General features: G+C 35.9%; 1 protein-coding gene across 1 annotated transcript; it reads left to right on the top strand.

Annotated features, from left to right (window-relative positions):
* The first annotated feature begins 344 nt into the window (after nucleotides 1-344).
* Nucleotides 345-14,854, top strand: cdc23 (CDC23 (cell division cycle 23, yeast, homolog)). Its single transcript, XM_067375826.1, has 16 exons — nucleotides 345-483; nucleotides 1,165-1,237; nucleotides 1,471-1,608; nucleotides 1,694-1,736; nucleotides 1,816-1,921; nucleotides 4,228-4,360; nucleotides 4,475-4,652; nucleotides 5,787-5,884; nucleotides 7,842-7,923; nucleotides 11,277-11,430; nucleotides 12,367-12,486; nucleotides 12,572-12,647; nucleotides 12,742-12,803; nucleotides 12,902-12,980; nucleotides 13,132-13,251; nucleotides 14,563-14,854. Exons 1-16 carry the CDS (start codon nucleotides 374-376, stop codon nucleotides 14,728-14,730), a joined length of 1,740 nt encoding a protein of 579 aa, XP_067231927.1. The 5' UTR covers nucleotides 345-373; the 3' UTR covers nucleotides 14,731-14,854.
* The last annotated feature ends 58 nt before the right edge of the window (nucleotides 14,855-14,912 follow it).

Here is a 14,912-nt window from a genome sequence, read left to right as displayed (position 1 = left end):
CTGCATGCAGTTGCATTATTAAATAAATTTTATAATTCAGAATTTATGTTATTTAAATATGATTAAAATCAACCTACCTTGATAAAAAATCACTAAAAAACTTTTCACATTAAGTGCCGCATCACTTATTTGAAATATAATGCAATAAGTCATTTTAAATAAATTAAATCATTATTATTATTTTTCATCTTACCGATTCCCTCATGAAATTCCATCGTATCCGAATAAAAAGGCATAAGATGTTTCATTACAAGCCAGTCAACAAGATAACATTTCATTTAGTTTTTGAAGTACGAAAAGGGTCTTCTTTGATCCATCACTGACCAATCAGCTCTTGCGCTGTGCTTGCGTCGGCATGACGTATTTATGAAAAATGGCGGCTACCCGCAGCAGTGAGTTTGGTGACTTGGTTCAAATTAAAAAGCAACTTATTTCTATTGTAGCGCAGTGTAAGGAAAGAGGACTCGTCCACAGCGTGAAATGGTAAGAGCAGTTATATTTATAATTCAACACATATCAAGAACACAGCCAGTTATTTAATTGCACGGTCTTATTGGGTGACAGTTAGTTAGCATGACAGCTAACACAATAGAATAAACAGAAATTATGGCTGTATCTTAAAACGTAGTGATCTGCCTACATAGATAGTGTTTCTTCACGTGATTTAGGCGCGTCTATAACATGTTAGCCTTTCATACAGTAACACCTACCATGGTAATACCTTGTTGTTTGACATACTGTGGTAACACAGTGGTAACGTTACCTTTAACAGTGACACAACTATATTCTTTGAAAGACCTTGGTGTACCATGTAAAGACTAAATATGACAGTCATTCAGCACCATATATATATATACTATAGTATTACCATGGTACAGGACGAGTAGATAACGACATTTACTGTGTGCTTCACCGTTCAACGCTGTGCTGTATGTTGTGTTTTATATTGTATTGTGCTGTTTGATATATTGTGTTATTTAATAATGTATTTATTTATTGTCTACAATTTACAGTATATATTGTTAAATGTTTACCAAATGTATCCTATGTTAGTTTACACACACACACACACACATACATATATATATATATATATATATATATATATATATATATATATATATATATATATGAATGACAATATACCTGTCATTTGTGTTCAAGGGCATCTGAACTGGCGTTTTCTTTGGATCCCCTTCCTCTGAATGAGATCCCTCCACCACCGGAGCTAACTGAGGTCAGTCTGGAGTCTCTTGGTCTGGTGTAGTTATGTTTGTCATGTCTGTGATAGTGAGAATTTCTGTCATTTCTGGTATAAAACAGTTGAGAGCTGGCTATAAGATGTTTTCAGAGCACGAGGAAATTGTTAAATTTGTATTGAGACGAATGTTAATAAAAGGTGTAGACGATAATCTGTTTTGCCTGAAGACATGCAAGTTTAAACATTGACTGCCTTTCCCTTTCTACCAGGAGGACGCCCAAGATTTGGATGCTCTTTGTCTGGCAAAATCATATTTTGACCTGAAGGAATATGATCGAGCTGCATATTTTCTCAGAGGCTGCCGGAGTCAGAAAGCATATTTCCTGTATATGTATTCACGCTACCTGGTAAGCTGTTTCACTATTGTTTTGTAAATCTCTTCTTTTTGGGGTTGAAATGTGGAAGAACTTAAATACTTTTTCATTCTCTCAGTCAGGGGAAAAGAAGAAAGATGACGAGACAGTTGATAGCCTTGGTAAGAGAAACATTTTAAACCGATCCTCCAGCAAAGATGGTCTCCACTGCTCTTATCATAAGCATGTATTTGGTTGCAGGTCCATTGGAAAAGGGTCAGGTCCGAAACGAAGCCCTGCGAGAACTTCGGGTGGAATTGAGCAAAAAACATAGCGCAGGAGAGCTGGATGGATTTGCCCTTTATCTGTATGTATCAAATGTAATGCATTACAAGTAACTCGAGTTATTTAATCAGATTACTTTTTCAAGTAATTATTAAATTAACGCATTACTTTTAAAGGGGTCATGAACTGTGTTGTTTTATTGATTTATACTGTTTCCTGGGGTGCACTTACGTTAGATTGCTTTTTACATCAAAAATTGTCAAAATTTAGGAAAAAAAGGCATTTTTCCTATCCTGATTTTAGCCCTCTTATTTGAACGCTCTGTTTTAAGAGGTGTGTCTGCTGTGAGACTTCAGTGTAAACGCCCACTGCTGTGATTTGGCTTACATCTTTAGTATCTCTTTTGAAAACTTTTAGCACTTTTTTTTTAATGATTTGTACTTTTGATTATCTTATTTGCAGACAAATGTGGTATAAACAATCATGTGCTTGACATATAAACAGCCAACTTTTTGCACGTTTTTACTACAGCTCTCAAGGTGAACTAATCGTGAAAAGTGTTGATTATAGCATTACATTTAGATCTATGGCATTATATTTAGATCGTGCCATAAGAGTTTGCAGTGATGAACATTGTAGCCGATCACAGACAGTTGTTGAGCGCATGAAAGCAGCGATCTCGTCATTGAAACTCAATTTCTGCACACTACGATTGCTTTCATCACAACAGTGCAAATGCGATGTAACTAAGAGATTTGTTGAATAAAACGGAGTTTTGGTGCGAGTCCAGAACTCAGTCACTGATAAACTCGTGCTTTTTGATTGACAGCTCCTGCGATTGTAAAAGGGGCGTTCTTTGATTTACTTGTTTCTAATTTAATCACCGTTTAAATAACAGATTATTGTCTTCCTATTAAGAGAAACAACGTGAAGCTGACCGTTTAGTCACTGCTTTGATTTACTGACACTTAGACAAACAACATCTGACTGTACATGAATCATTACATATCAGATCAAGCATTAGAAATAACACAGTTACTTACATGTTGTTGCATTACTGTCGAGTCCATATCCTAAAAGTCTGTTTGCAAAGCCTGCCAAATGAAATAATTCACAGTGAAATACCACATACAAATAAATAATGCTCAACTGAGACATTCACATTGTTGAGACATTCATATTCCTAGCATTAGGATCCTTTGAAAGGTAATGTTATTTTTAGTTGTGTATCGCTCTTCTCTCCTCATCTTCATCTCACTGACACGCCAGTGGGCGGGATTTCTGCAGAGGCCATACTTCATAAATGGGTACATTCTGGGACGAGTCGTTCGCTGGGCCTGGTGTCAATAAAAGCTTTTATTGGACTAACAGAAGTTTTCAGTTCTGAAACTTATAGAATATTCTTATAGTACGATGACCTCTTATATGTCAAAAGCTCAAGGAAAAGTTGATTTCTCAATTCATGACCCCTTTAAATTTACAACAGAATATTAGTTTCTTTTTCAATTAAGTAACTCAAGTTACTCGATTTTCCCATTTATTGACTGATTCCTCTTTTCCCCATGTTGAAATCCTGATTGAAACCTGATTACGGTACAGAGGTGTTGAGTAAATTTGATGATTATTGTACTTCTAGACTAAATGTGAGCATACATTTACTCATCTCGCTTGCACAAAACCAGATTCAGTATTCCTCAAAATGAATAAAAACCATCAACTGCAAACCTGCAATAATTAAATATGTTAAATAATACAAATTACTTTGTCTTTAATCACACTTTATTAACCAATGTTTTGCTGCTGACCTTCAATGATCCAATTCAACCATACTAATAAGCAAAAATGACTTTAGATAAACATCACATTTGTGTGTTTTTCTTTTTTTCTTTTTTTTTGTATTGCTGAAGTAAGTGTTGAACTTTCTTTTCCTTCATACCATTCTTCTGTAATCCAGAACGGCAGCACAACCAAAAGGTTTGTTTGAGCTGTGCCCACTACTGTAAGGCTTGAATTTACATTTCCTTCAGCCTGAGGCTTATATTATGGTGTGAAAGGCTTTTACATTTGCATAGACCAGGTGAGGAAAATTAACGTAAAGGTAATGTAACACATTACTTTACATAAAAAGTAACTAAGAAACACAATGAGTTACTTTTATTTATTTATATATATATATATATAAGTAACGCATCACTTTTAAAAGTAACTTTCCCCAACACTGGTATCAAATTGGTTCTCAAAAGTTGTGACCCCAAAAAATGGGTCGCAGGTCTGGTTTGCAAATAGTAGAAAAATATTTAAAAACAACTAGTTTAAAAAAAAATAAAATAAAAAGAGATCTAGGACTGCTTGTTAACTTTTTGTTAATCTAATCTTGTTTTTCACCAGTTATGGGGTGGTTCTTCGGAAACTGGATTTGCTGAAGGAGGCAGTAGATATCTTTGTCGCTGCAACACACGCTCTCCCTCTGCACTGGGGATCATGGCTGGAGCTCTGCAATCTCATCACCAACATTGAAATGGTATGTCTTTTTTCCCAGCCAACTGTGCTCTGTCATGCTTTACAGTTCATTGCAGGTACACTGAAGTAGACTCTCAAACATACTGAAATAGCTTTTCTGTTTTGTCTTTCTCAGCTGAAGTCCCTGTCTCTGCCAGACTGCTGGGTGAGGGATTTCTTCATGGCACACATGTACACTGAACTGCAGATGATCAAAGAGGCACTGCAGAAATATCAGAGCCTTATGGAAGCAGGATTTGCCAAGAGCACCTACATCATCTCCCAGATCGCCGTGGCTTACCATAACATACGAGGTGACCGTTATTTGCAGCAAACAGCAAATTATATATCCCTAAATCAGGAAATTCTTTTATGCTTTTACTGATTAAGCATATTACTACCTTTTGCCTTTTTTTTTTCAGATTTTAAAATAATAATTTATTTAAAATGTATAGTAATTAGGACTGTCAAAATTAACATATGTGATTTTTTTTTTTTTCAGTTTAATGTTAAAAATATTTAACGCAATTAAGGCAGCATCCCTTTTTTCTTTCATAACTTGGCCAGCGTGATATGATCACGCTCTTATTCACGCAAATGCTTTTAAACCATTCAAGCACCACAAGACAAACAAGAACACGCTGTCTGTGAATGTCGTGATGTCTGTCATTAATGTTAATCAAAGAACAAAAGTAACAGAAATTTGTTGCTTTAATAAGGATTAATCTGCATTTAATTTATAATTTATGCAGTGAAGACTGTACAGTGTTTGTGTTTGATAACTTTATTCAATTTCTGTATATTTCATATCTATTGGACAGATAGGAAGTTCACAGGTAAATATGACACTTATAGCTTTCAGTTATACTGTGCTGCTGATTGTCTAAAAAAAAAAAATTAAATCAATTCATAGACATCAGTACCAGTATTAGTATCAGCAAACTGGCCTTCATTCATAAAAAATATGCCATTAAACAAACGTTTAAAATATACTGTCTTTAAGTTGTTTCTACATTAATTTGAAGAGTAACTGTAAAATTATTACAATATAAAAATATTAAAAACTCCAATGTAACTTTGTAATTACAGAAAAAAATTGCGATTAATTAGTTAAAAAAAGTAATCAGTTGACAGCACTAATAATAATATAGTATAAACAATGATGTGTAATATTGCTATATTAATTTATAATTTTAATAAATAATATAATTATAATATAATACACTTGTAGTTAACTAATGTCAACAAATGGATCCTTATTGTAAAGTGTATAAAGTTGTATCTCTTAATTTTTAGTGGACCTGAGCAAACATTAACTAATTTTAACAAAGATGAATAAATTCTGTAACAAATGTATTGCTCATTGATAGTAAATCTTACTTAATGCATTATCTAACATTGACTAATGGGACCTTATTGTTAAGTGTTGCCAATTTTTCTTTTCCCAGATATTGATCAAGCCTTATATCTGTTTAATGAACTCCGGGAACAGGATCCTTTTCGCATCGAAAACATGGACACCTTCTCCAACTTGCTTTATGTCAGGGTAAGAAACTGCCGATCAAGTTTAAAGTTTCAAAGTCCAGAAATGAAAATTCACCCTATCTATTTTCAAAATTTATGTTCTAAATGTTATTGATGTATATATGTGCTGATATGTAAATGTTTTAGTCATGAGGTTATTACTTGATCTTCCAGTGAAAACAACAGACTTTTGTCTGTTGACATGCGCAGGACTTCTCCAATTTATTAAGCTTAAAGCCACCTCTTTCTTATGATTGACAAAAATGGAAATGTTTAATATGATATTTAGAAGCTTTGTTTATAAAAGCTTATTTGGTTTTAGTGAAACTTGCATATTGTGCCTTTAACATTAAATGCACCATGAAGTGATTTTCTATAATTTCTAATCAGGCAAAGAATAGAGTGCTCATACAAAGTTGTCTCAGCCAGTGGAATAGCTTTTGGGTCCAAGGGGATTGGACTGTGATGGAAGATCTTGCAGGATATCAGAACCATATGTGACCCTGGACCACGCTAAAGACTAGAAGGGATACAGCTACGGACACTGGGCATGTGCAAAATAAATATTAGGTAATTTAATTACTGTATTTGCATTATTGTAAGGGTAGGTGTAGTCGTTAATAAAACACAATCTGATAAGTAGCAAATTAATTTACTGTTCTTTTATCCTGAAATCTTGCCTCACTTCCAGCTGTTGCTGTATCCCTACTAGAGACAACCCTGGACCACAAAACCAGTCATCATTTTTTTACATAATCTGAAAGCTGAATAAATAAGCTTTCCATTGATGTATGGTGTGTTAGGATAGGACAGTGCGTTTACATGGCTATTAAGCCGATTATGCTTAATAAGCCGACAACGAACGTGGTCATGTAAATGCGGTAAACCATTTTCTTTTATAGGAGTAAGGATATAAATGGCTTAAGCATAAACCGGTCAGTACAGGTAGTTTTTTGCCTCTTGCCCTGATTTCGCGCGGCATGCAAATGCATTAACCTGTTTTCTGTTGTCTTATTGAAGTACGTATGTGTGATACGTGACAGAAATGCATCCTTAGTGCAGATTTAAATGCATCCAGACAGAGTGAGTGTTTTGCGGGAAAGGAAGAAGGAAATATCACAAATGCAGACTCTTTCAAGATCCAGAAAATTGTAAAAATGTGTTCTCATCTCTCGTGCAGCAGAAGTAGATGTGGTTCAGTCAAAACGCTGCATCTGTAACTGCATGAAAGAATACTATATGAGCTGTAAGTTTCCTGATGACATGTTGCAAGCTTTATTTAACATCACATCTGACATAACATATGAAATACTCGGAGTAAGATGCACAAATGTTTATTTTATGACATCACTACAGGGCAATAACCCGATTTATTACTTGAGTTGTCAGGTTACTGGTTTGCATGTAAATGGGGAAAACTAGTTATTTTAAAATAAGCTGATATTTGTGAGTTATCTTACAGGTGTGCATGTAAACGTGCTCAATTTGGCTGAGATGACTATTTGAAAATCTGGAATCTGATGGTGCAAAAAAATCTAAATATTGAGAAAATCTTCTTTAAAGTCATCCAAATGAAGTCCTTATCAGTGCATATCCACTAAAAAAAAATATTTTTGATATATTTATGGTAGGAAACTTTCAAAATATCTTCATGGAACATCATGGAAATATCTTTTCTTATTATACTAATGATTTTCGGCATAAAAGAAAAATCGATAATTTTGACTAATACATTGTATTGTTGGCTATTGCTAATATACCCATGCTACTTATGACTTGTGTTTTGTGGTTCAGGGTCACATGGGTTTTTGGGTCAGATTATATTACAGTAAAATATTAATGATTGATTATCTGCTGATAAACAATTATATCAAACAATGAAAAATACAGGATAATATGATAATGCAAGTATAAATGAGCGCCAGTTGTAGTAGATAATTTTGTGTTAATTTCCTCTGTTTGTTTGTCTTATTTTTCAGAGCATGAAGCCGGAGCTCAGTTATCTGGCCCATAATCTGGTGGAAATAGATAAGTACAGAGTGGAAACATGCTGTGTCATAGGTGAGGATGAGAAAGAGCAGTGAATCGAGTCAGTTTGATTTGAGAATTCTAAATGAACTATGGTTAGTCACTGTACATGTGGACATGGCAGACAAACTGTTATTTTCTAAGTGCACGATTTTTAGGGGGGGGATGTAAAGTGGACACAATGTTGTGTCGATAGTCATAAGTCTGGTTAAGTGACACTATGGTCCGTATCTGTATCGGTGATCTGAACAGGTGGTTTTCCATGGAAGTGCTTGTGTATAAAACTGTGCCTTCCAGTTAAACAAGTTTTGGTAAGGCAATAGTCTATAATAAAACTAGTCTGGGGCAGTCGTGGCCTAATGGTTAGCAAGTCAGGCTGGTAACCTGAAGGTTGCAGGTGTAAGGCCCGCCCATTTCCCCAACGGCGGTTTCCCACAGGGCGGGGACAGTTTCTTTTCAGTGTGGCAGAGTGGTTTAATTCCAAGTTAACTTTTATCTGACTCCATTTTATTATGACCTCGAATTTAGTTTAGAATGTCTACTGATTATTGGTCATTTGTATAACAATTTAGCTATACATTTGATTATTCTATTTAACTCTTTACTCTTATTGTGCTCGTTCATTCGGATTCCTATAACGCTTTGAGTCTCACACCGGCCGGGCATACGATCTCATACGCACAATCTCGTCAGTCTTGGTCATTAGACAGAGGCGATGACTAATATTCTAGAGGCCGTACCCACTTTGCTCATTCTAGAATACGTTTATTTAGTCCCCATAGATCTGAACTCACCGAATTAAGGTAAGATTACTTTTAACTAGGGGCCATGACCATTACCATAAAATCAGGCTGACCAATTTAGCTTCCTCTAGTGGTAACTTTACATAATCACGCAGTGGTTTACCCACAGACACTTAGTTAGAATAATCTCACCATAACCAGAGGTTGAGGCCCACCCTGTTTAGATTGATCTAGCAACACTCTAAAAGGAAAAAAGCCATTATTAGCCTACACAGTCTAAGTATAACTAATGCCAATGTGCTAGTCAGAGCTCTAAAATATCAGTTGGTGTGCCCCACTTCTCCACCTAAACTGTACTTTAGTCCGTTACTAACCTGAGCGTAGATTTGTGGGGTTATGGATTTAACGTAATCTACTAGAGCCAATAATTTCAGAGTAAGTCAGAATCAAGTCAAATGTAACAATTTATTAGTCAGGTAAATGTATCATGCCAATTACATAATTACATAATCATCTCAAAGATGATCGATACAAACATCAAATGCTCAGAAACAGAGTGAAAGAAAAATGCACATTGCTGTGCGATGTGGGCTCATCTGCACAGGATCGAGCCCCGAGCCTCCTGCAACATCTCTTTAAATACTCAGACCAAGACAGAAATTTCTTTCAAATGGAAACATGAGTTCTCAATGGGAATTTGCATTAATCAGGGTCCTAGACTGAGTAGTTTACTCCTTTTAGGGAAAGAAAGCCATTTGCATGAAAGACCCTGTGAAGGTGGACACACCCATTACAGAGAGCAAATTATCTCTAAAATCTTCAAACCTCTATTACCTTCTAGTTTACTTCTATGGGAATGAGACATTTGTACCAGTCGCACTGAGACATTTCAAATGATACCAAACATGTATAATGTTGCATGATAACTGTTCACATTGAACCATATAGATTTTGGGTGAATTTCAGGTCATCTCCATATGTAGAGATAAGAGATGGGGGAAGAGGGGGTGAAGGAAGGAAAATGTAGATTAAGGCAATGCTGAGGTGTGATTGACTCGGATGGGGATGCTAATTTTGCAAGAGAGAGTTCAAATGGTAATTTCCTTTGTTTTCTCAAAGAGTAGCCCTCTATTGGTCCTGACAGTCCGGCATTATCTTACACAGGTTCGACTCTCAATACCAACAGGAAATGACTGAGGTGCGCTTGAGCAAGGCACCTAAGCCCCAATCGTTCCCTGGGTGCCACAGCAAAAATGACTGCCCGCTGCTCCCGTTGTGTGTCCACTAGTGATGAGTGGATTGCGGTTGTTATTATATTCGGGGGCGCTGTGGATAATCCGCAGGTCGAGTAATAAAAAATAACATTCCAATTCATTGCGGCTGGATGAGAGATGAAAAACCTATATGAGAAATTGCTTAATAGCGCAACAGTTTAAACTAAAATATACACACAATCAACAAAAACTTAACTGACATTATTATGAGAAGAGTGTTTTCCAACACAAGTGTTTATAGCATAATTTTTGTAAGGCACTAATTTGCAGATACTTGTTAAGCAGAAATGGAGGCAAAACAGATCTGAGAGAAATTTTAAAAGAGAATAAAAACAAAGGGAAGGAAATAAAAGTAGCCTACCATGTGGGAGTGTTTTAGTAGTTAACCAGGACCAATCAAGTGTTTGGTATGTGATGTGTAATGGCTGTGAAACACTTAAAGGGTTAGTTCACCCAAAAATAAAAATTCTGTCATTCATTACTCACCCATCACTAGATAAAGTGTTTTTTTTTTTTTTTTGTCTTATGGGTGTGGAACGACATGAGGGTGATTTCAAAACACTGCTTCATGAAGCTTTGAAGCTTTACAAATCTTTTGTTTTGAATCAGTGGTTTGGAGAGTGAATCAAACTGCCAGTCACCTGATTTCAGTATACAAAGCTTTGTTATATCATAAGTGTTTTGAAATTTCAATGGTTTACCAATGGGGGCATGACTTTGGCAGTTTGATACATGCTCCGAACCACTGATTCGAAACAAAAGATTCGTAAAGCTTCAAAGCGTCATGAAGCAGTGTTTTGATTAAAGTCATTATTTTTTTTTATTTTTTTTTTTTTTTTGGCACACAAATAGTATTCTCTTCTCTTCATTACATTTAAGGTTGAACCACTGTAGTCACATAAACTGTTTTAAATACGTCATTAGTACCTTTCTGGGCATTGAAAGTGTTATTTATCCTGCTGGCAATGCAGGCCTCACTGAGCCATTGGATTTTATCAAATATCTAAATTTGTGTTCTGAAGATGAACGGAGGTCTTACAGGTCTGGAACGACATGAGGGTGAGTAATTAATAAAAGAATTTTCATTTTTGGGTGAACTAACCCTTTAACACTGAGAATTTGAATAACTGTAGTGTGACAGTCAGAGAAAATCAGAGGTGCGGGTGGGTGGCGGTGGATGACAAATTTGTGGATTCTGCTCCTAATGTCTCCGCACTAACTTGGAGGGGTTAAATGCAGAGGACAAATTCCAAGTATGGTTTACCATACTTGGCCTTCACATGTCACTTTCATTATATATCCTTGAAATTGAACAACATCAGCCATAAAGTCACTTCTGAAAACTGTTTGTTTTGTTGTGTGCTCACAGGTAACTACTACAGTCTGCGGTCTCAGCATGAGAAAGCCGCCTTGTATTTTCAGCGTGCTCTGAAGCTGAATCCACGCTGTCTAGGGGCCTGGACCCTCATGGGTCATGAGTACATGGAGATGAAAAACACATCCGCTGCCATTCAGGCCTACAGGTACCAGGGATGTTTTTTTTTTTTTTTCATATTTATATGGATTTTTGTATTTTCTGACCTGAGAAGTATGACTCGCGTGAATTGCGTACATTTGAGAAAAAAATCAACTGGGGGGTACTTGGTGTTATTGTATGATGGTGACTGTAGAATGATTGAAATCACGAATTTGGCTTAAACAATTATTAAATAAACTGCAAAATGTTATATTTTCTAATAATTTCATGCACGGATTGGTTCTGACAGCGCCTCAGAGTTTGCGGCACCATTTGCATGTTTTCTGCCAAAATAAAAGCTCAGTGGTTTAACGTTTGAAAGCAAAGAAATTAAGACAACCATAAATGTTGTACGTACATGTAAATGTTGTAATTTTATTGTTGTTCTGTAAAATAAAATAAAAATACAATAATAATTCTGATGATATACAGTATATCTTTTATAACATATATTGCATTATAATATAACATTATTATTATTATGATTATTAAATACTCTATTTTTAATTTTACAGTACAATTGTATCTATGATTACAATCGTAAGATTGTTTTTTTAAATTTAATAAAATATTTTAAATAATAATAATTGTGGGAGGATAGTCAGGTTTTTCTTCCTTTTTGTTCACCTTGTACAGTGAAAGCCTATCAAAATTATATATTTTTGCTGAAATGAATGCAGCCTTGGTGAGAGACTTCTTTCAAAAACATAAATTGTACCCGCTCCCAATATATGTATATACTTTATATATGTGTGTGTTATATTAATAACACTAATCATACAACATCATATAAAATAAATAAAATGAATATAATTATTTTTAATTCCTATTTATATATACATATATATAATATTTTTTGACCAGAAAATCATACTGAAGTCATGTTAAGAAGTGCTACATTTTTAGTCTACAAGTTTAATACATTGTCTCTCTTGTCTCTTAGGCATGCAATTGAAGTGAACAAAAGGGACTACCGTGCCTGGTACGGACTCGGACAGACCTACGAGATCCTCAAAATGCCTTTCTACTCGCTCTACTACTACAGGAAGGCCCATCAACTCAGGTGAGTGCATCATGTACATGAATCATTTAGTCTGTTTAATGCAATATCGACCCGAGAAAGTTCACTAATGCTGTGTTTGTATCAGGCCTAATGACTCGCGGATGCTCGTAGCTCTTGGTGAATGTTACGAGAAACTGTCTCAGCAAGTTGAGGCCAAAAAGGTAAACTGTTATGATTATTCAGCATAGATCATTTCCTCTCAGAATGTGAGTTTGTGGTCCAGTGATTCTATTATCTTTGTTTTTGTGGGTTCAGTGTTACTGGAGGGCTTATTCTGTTGGGGATGTGGAGAGAATGGCTCTTCTAAAGCTGGCAAAGTGAGTGAGGTTTTGTTCAGGATTGTGTTTGTGTGAGTAGTAATGGCCGTAGTGGTGGTGTTACCTGTTTTGGTGAAATGGTGTGTGTTTGTTTTTAGGCTTCACGAACAACTGAATGAATCGGACGATGCTGCACAGTGCTACATAATCTACATCCAGGATATTTTCTCATGTGGTGTAAGTTACTTGATTTCCAATTTTTTGCACATCATGCACAGTAACATTAAAATCTGATTTGATGTTAAAGTGGCACGGATGTTGTTAGTCACATGATTAGAAGAAATATCTGACTTTAGACTGATCAGATGTGTGTTTTCTGTGATCTCAGGAGCAGCTGGAGCATGCTGAGGTGAGCACTGCTCTGCGTTATCTAGGCCAGTACTACTTCAAGAACAAACTTTACGATGAGGCGTCTCTCTGCGCTCAGCGCTGCTGCGACTATAACGACGTGAGTTGCTTTTGACCAATCCACTCAAGTCTTCCTGTCATCACAGTTCATTAAACTATTATTTCAGATGAGTTAACTCTAGCTAGATAATGAAGTGCAGAATTTGATGTTGACTTGAGAAAGCCTAGCCAGAAAGTAATTTTAATAAGCTTCAAGTCTGCAGGTTTTAAACATTTTTAAGATTGAAGTGATTTTAAATAGGGCTGTTTAATGTGTCCAGTTTAATATTTAATGCAATTAATGCAGCATCTGTTCTTTTACGTCATCCACATTATATGATCACGCTATCATTCATTCAGCGTGATCTATTTAAAGGATTAGTTCACTTTCAAATGAAAATTAGCCCAAGCTTTTCTCACCCTCAAGCCATCTGAGGTGTATATGAACACAATCAGAAAAATATTAATAAATATCCTGATGCATCCAAGCTTTATGATGGCATTATAAAAATTGGATGCTTCAGGATATTATTTCACAGGTTGTTTTCATCAGAAAGAAGAGTCATATACACCTAGGATGGCTTGAGGATGAGTAAAGCTTGGGTTAATTTTTATTTGAAAGTGAACTAATCCTTAAATGTGTTATAATCGGGTCCCTGGTGCATCTACCAACCGTGAAAACGTGAAAAAGGACAACCCAGTAACTTTGTTTTGGCATGTCTTTCTCTGCAAGCATGTGAAAAAAATGAGCCGCTCAGATTTCACTCCCCCTGTGACATAGGAAGGCGATCATATTGCAAGCTTATTGACCCTGGCAAGCTTATTGCTAAAAAAAGAGTGTTTTTGTCAGAGCGATATTTTGGAAAAAATATTTGGCCATTCACAGCATTTGAGACCAATCATAAACTTTAGCCTGGGGTGTATGGCTCTGAGTGGGTGTTCATACGAGTTTCACACAAAAGAGGAACATGACAGCACATGCTAGTCGATTGAGTTGAATCAAATTCACAGTAGATAAATGTATCCACTAATTATTCAGAAACATCCAGTTTCATTCTAAAAGTCATAACTTCTTACCGGTCAGTTTCCGACTCCGGTTTGAACAATGTAAGACTGAACACTGTTACTGACACTCGTCATTTTGGCTGCGTGAGATTCTCCAGCTTTAAGGCAACAGTTGTGCATATTGGTTATATCCTACAGCAAGGACTACTATACCTTTTAGTCTACCAATTTCTGGTCATTTATTTCCTCTTTGTAGCTGTTCAATATAGAATATTTGGAGCTTGCGTTCTCACCTGCACTCACTGGAAACTCAAGCTCCACCTCTGCATCAAAGCGTCAAACTTGTTTGTTAATTATTGCTTTTCAGGCCCGCGAGGAAGGCAAGGCTTTGTTAAGACAAATCTCTGCGGTGCGGGAGCAAGGAGAGCCTTCATCTACAGACTTGTCTTTACCCTGCGTCTTCAACCCGCTGTCCAACAACACCACACCAGTTAGGAGGGTATCACCACTCGATCTGTCATCTGTTACACCCTAACACATTTGGGTAGTTTTTTTCTACTGACAAACTTTAAATTTTGATGCTGAGAGTAACATCAGTTCATATCTTTACACATGCCTCATTGTAAATAACTGCTTGTACAGACAAAGGTGGTGTTAAATAAAATGCTAAAACATTAAAGTTGAATGTTTTATTACAAAACTTGATTATACAGTGGA

Source organism: Chanodichthys erythropterus, chromosome 22 (assembly GCF_024489055.1).
Source record: "Chanodichthys erythropterus isolate Z2021 chromosome 22, ASM2448905v1, whole genome shotgun sequence".
NCBI lineage: Eukaryota > Metazoa > Chordata > Actinopteri > Cypriniformes > Xenocyprididae > Chanodichthys > Chanodichthys erythropterus.
This window is presented reverse-complemented; position numbering and strand designations above follow the sequence as displayed.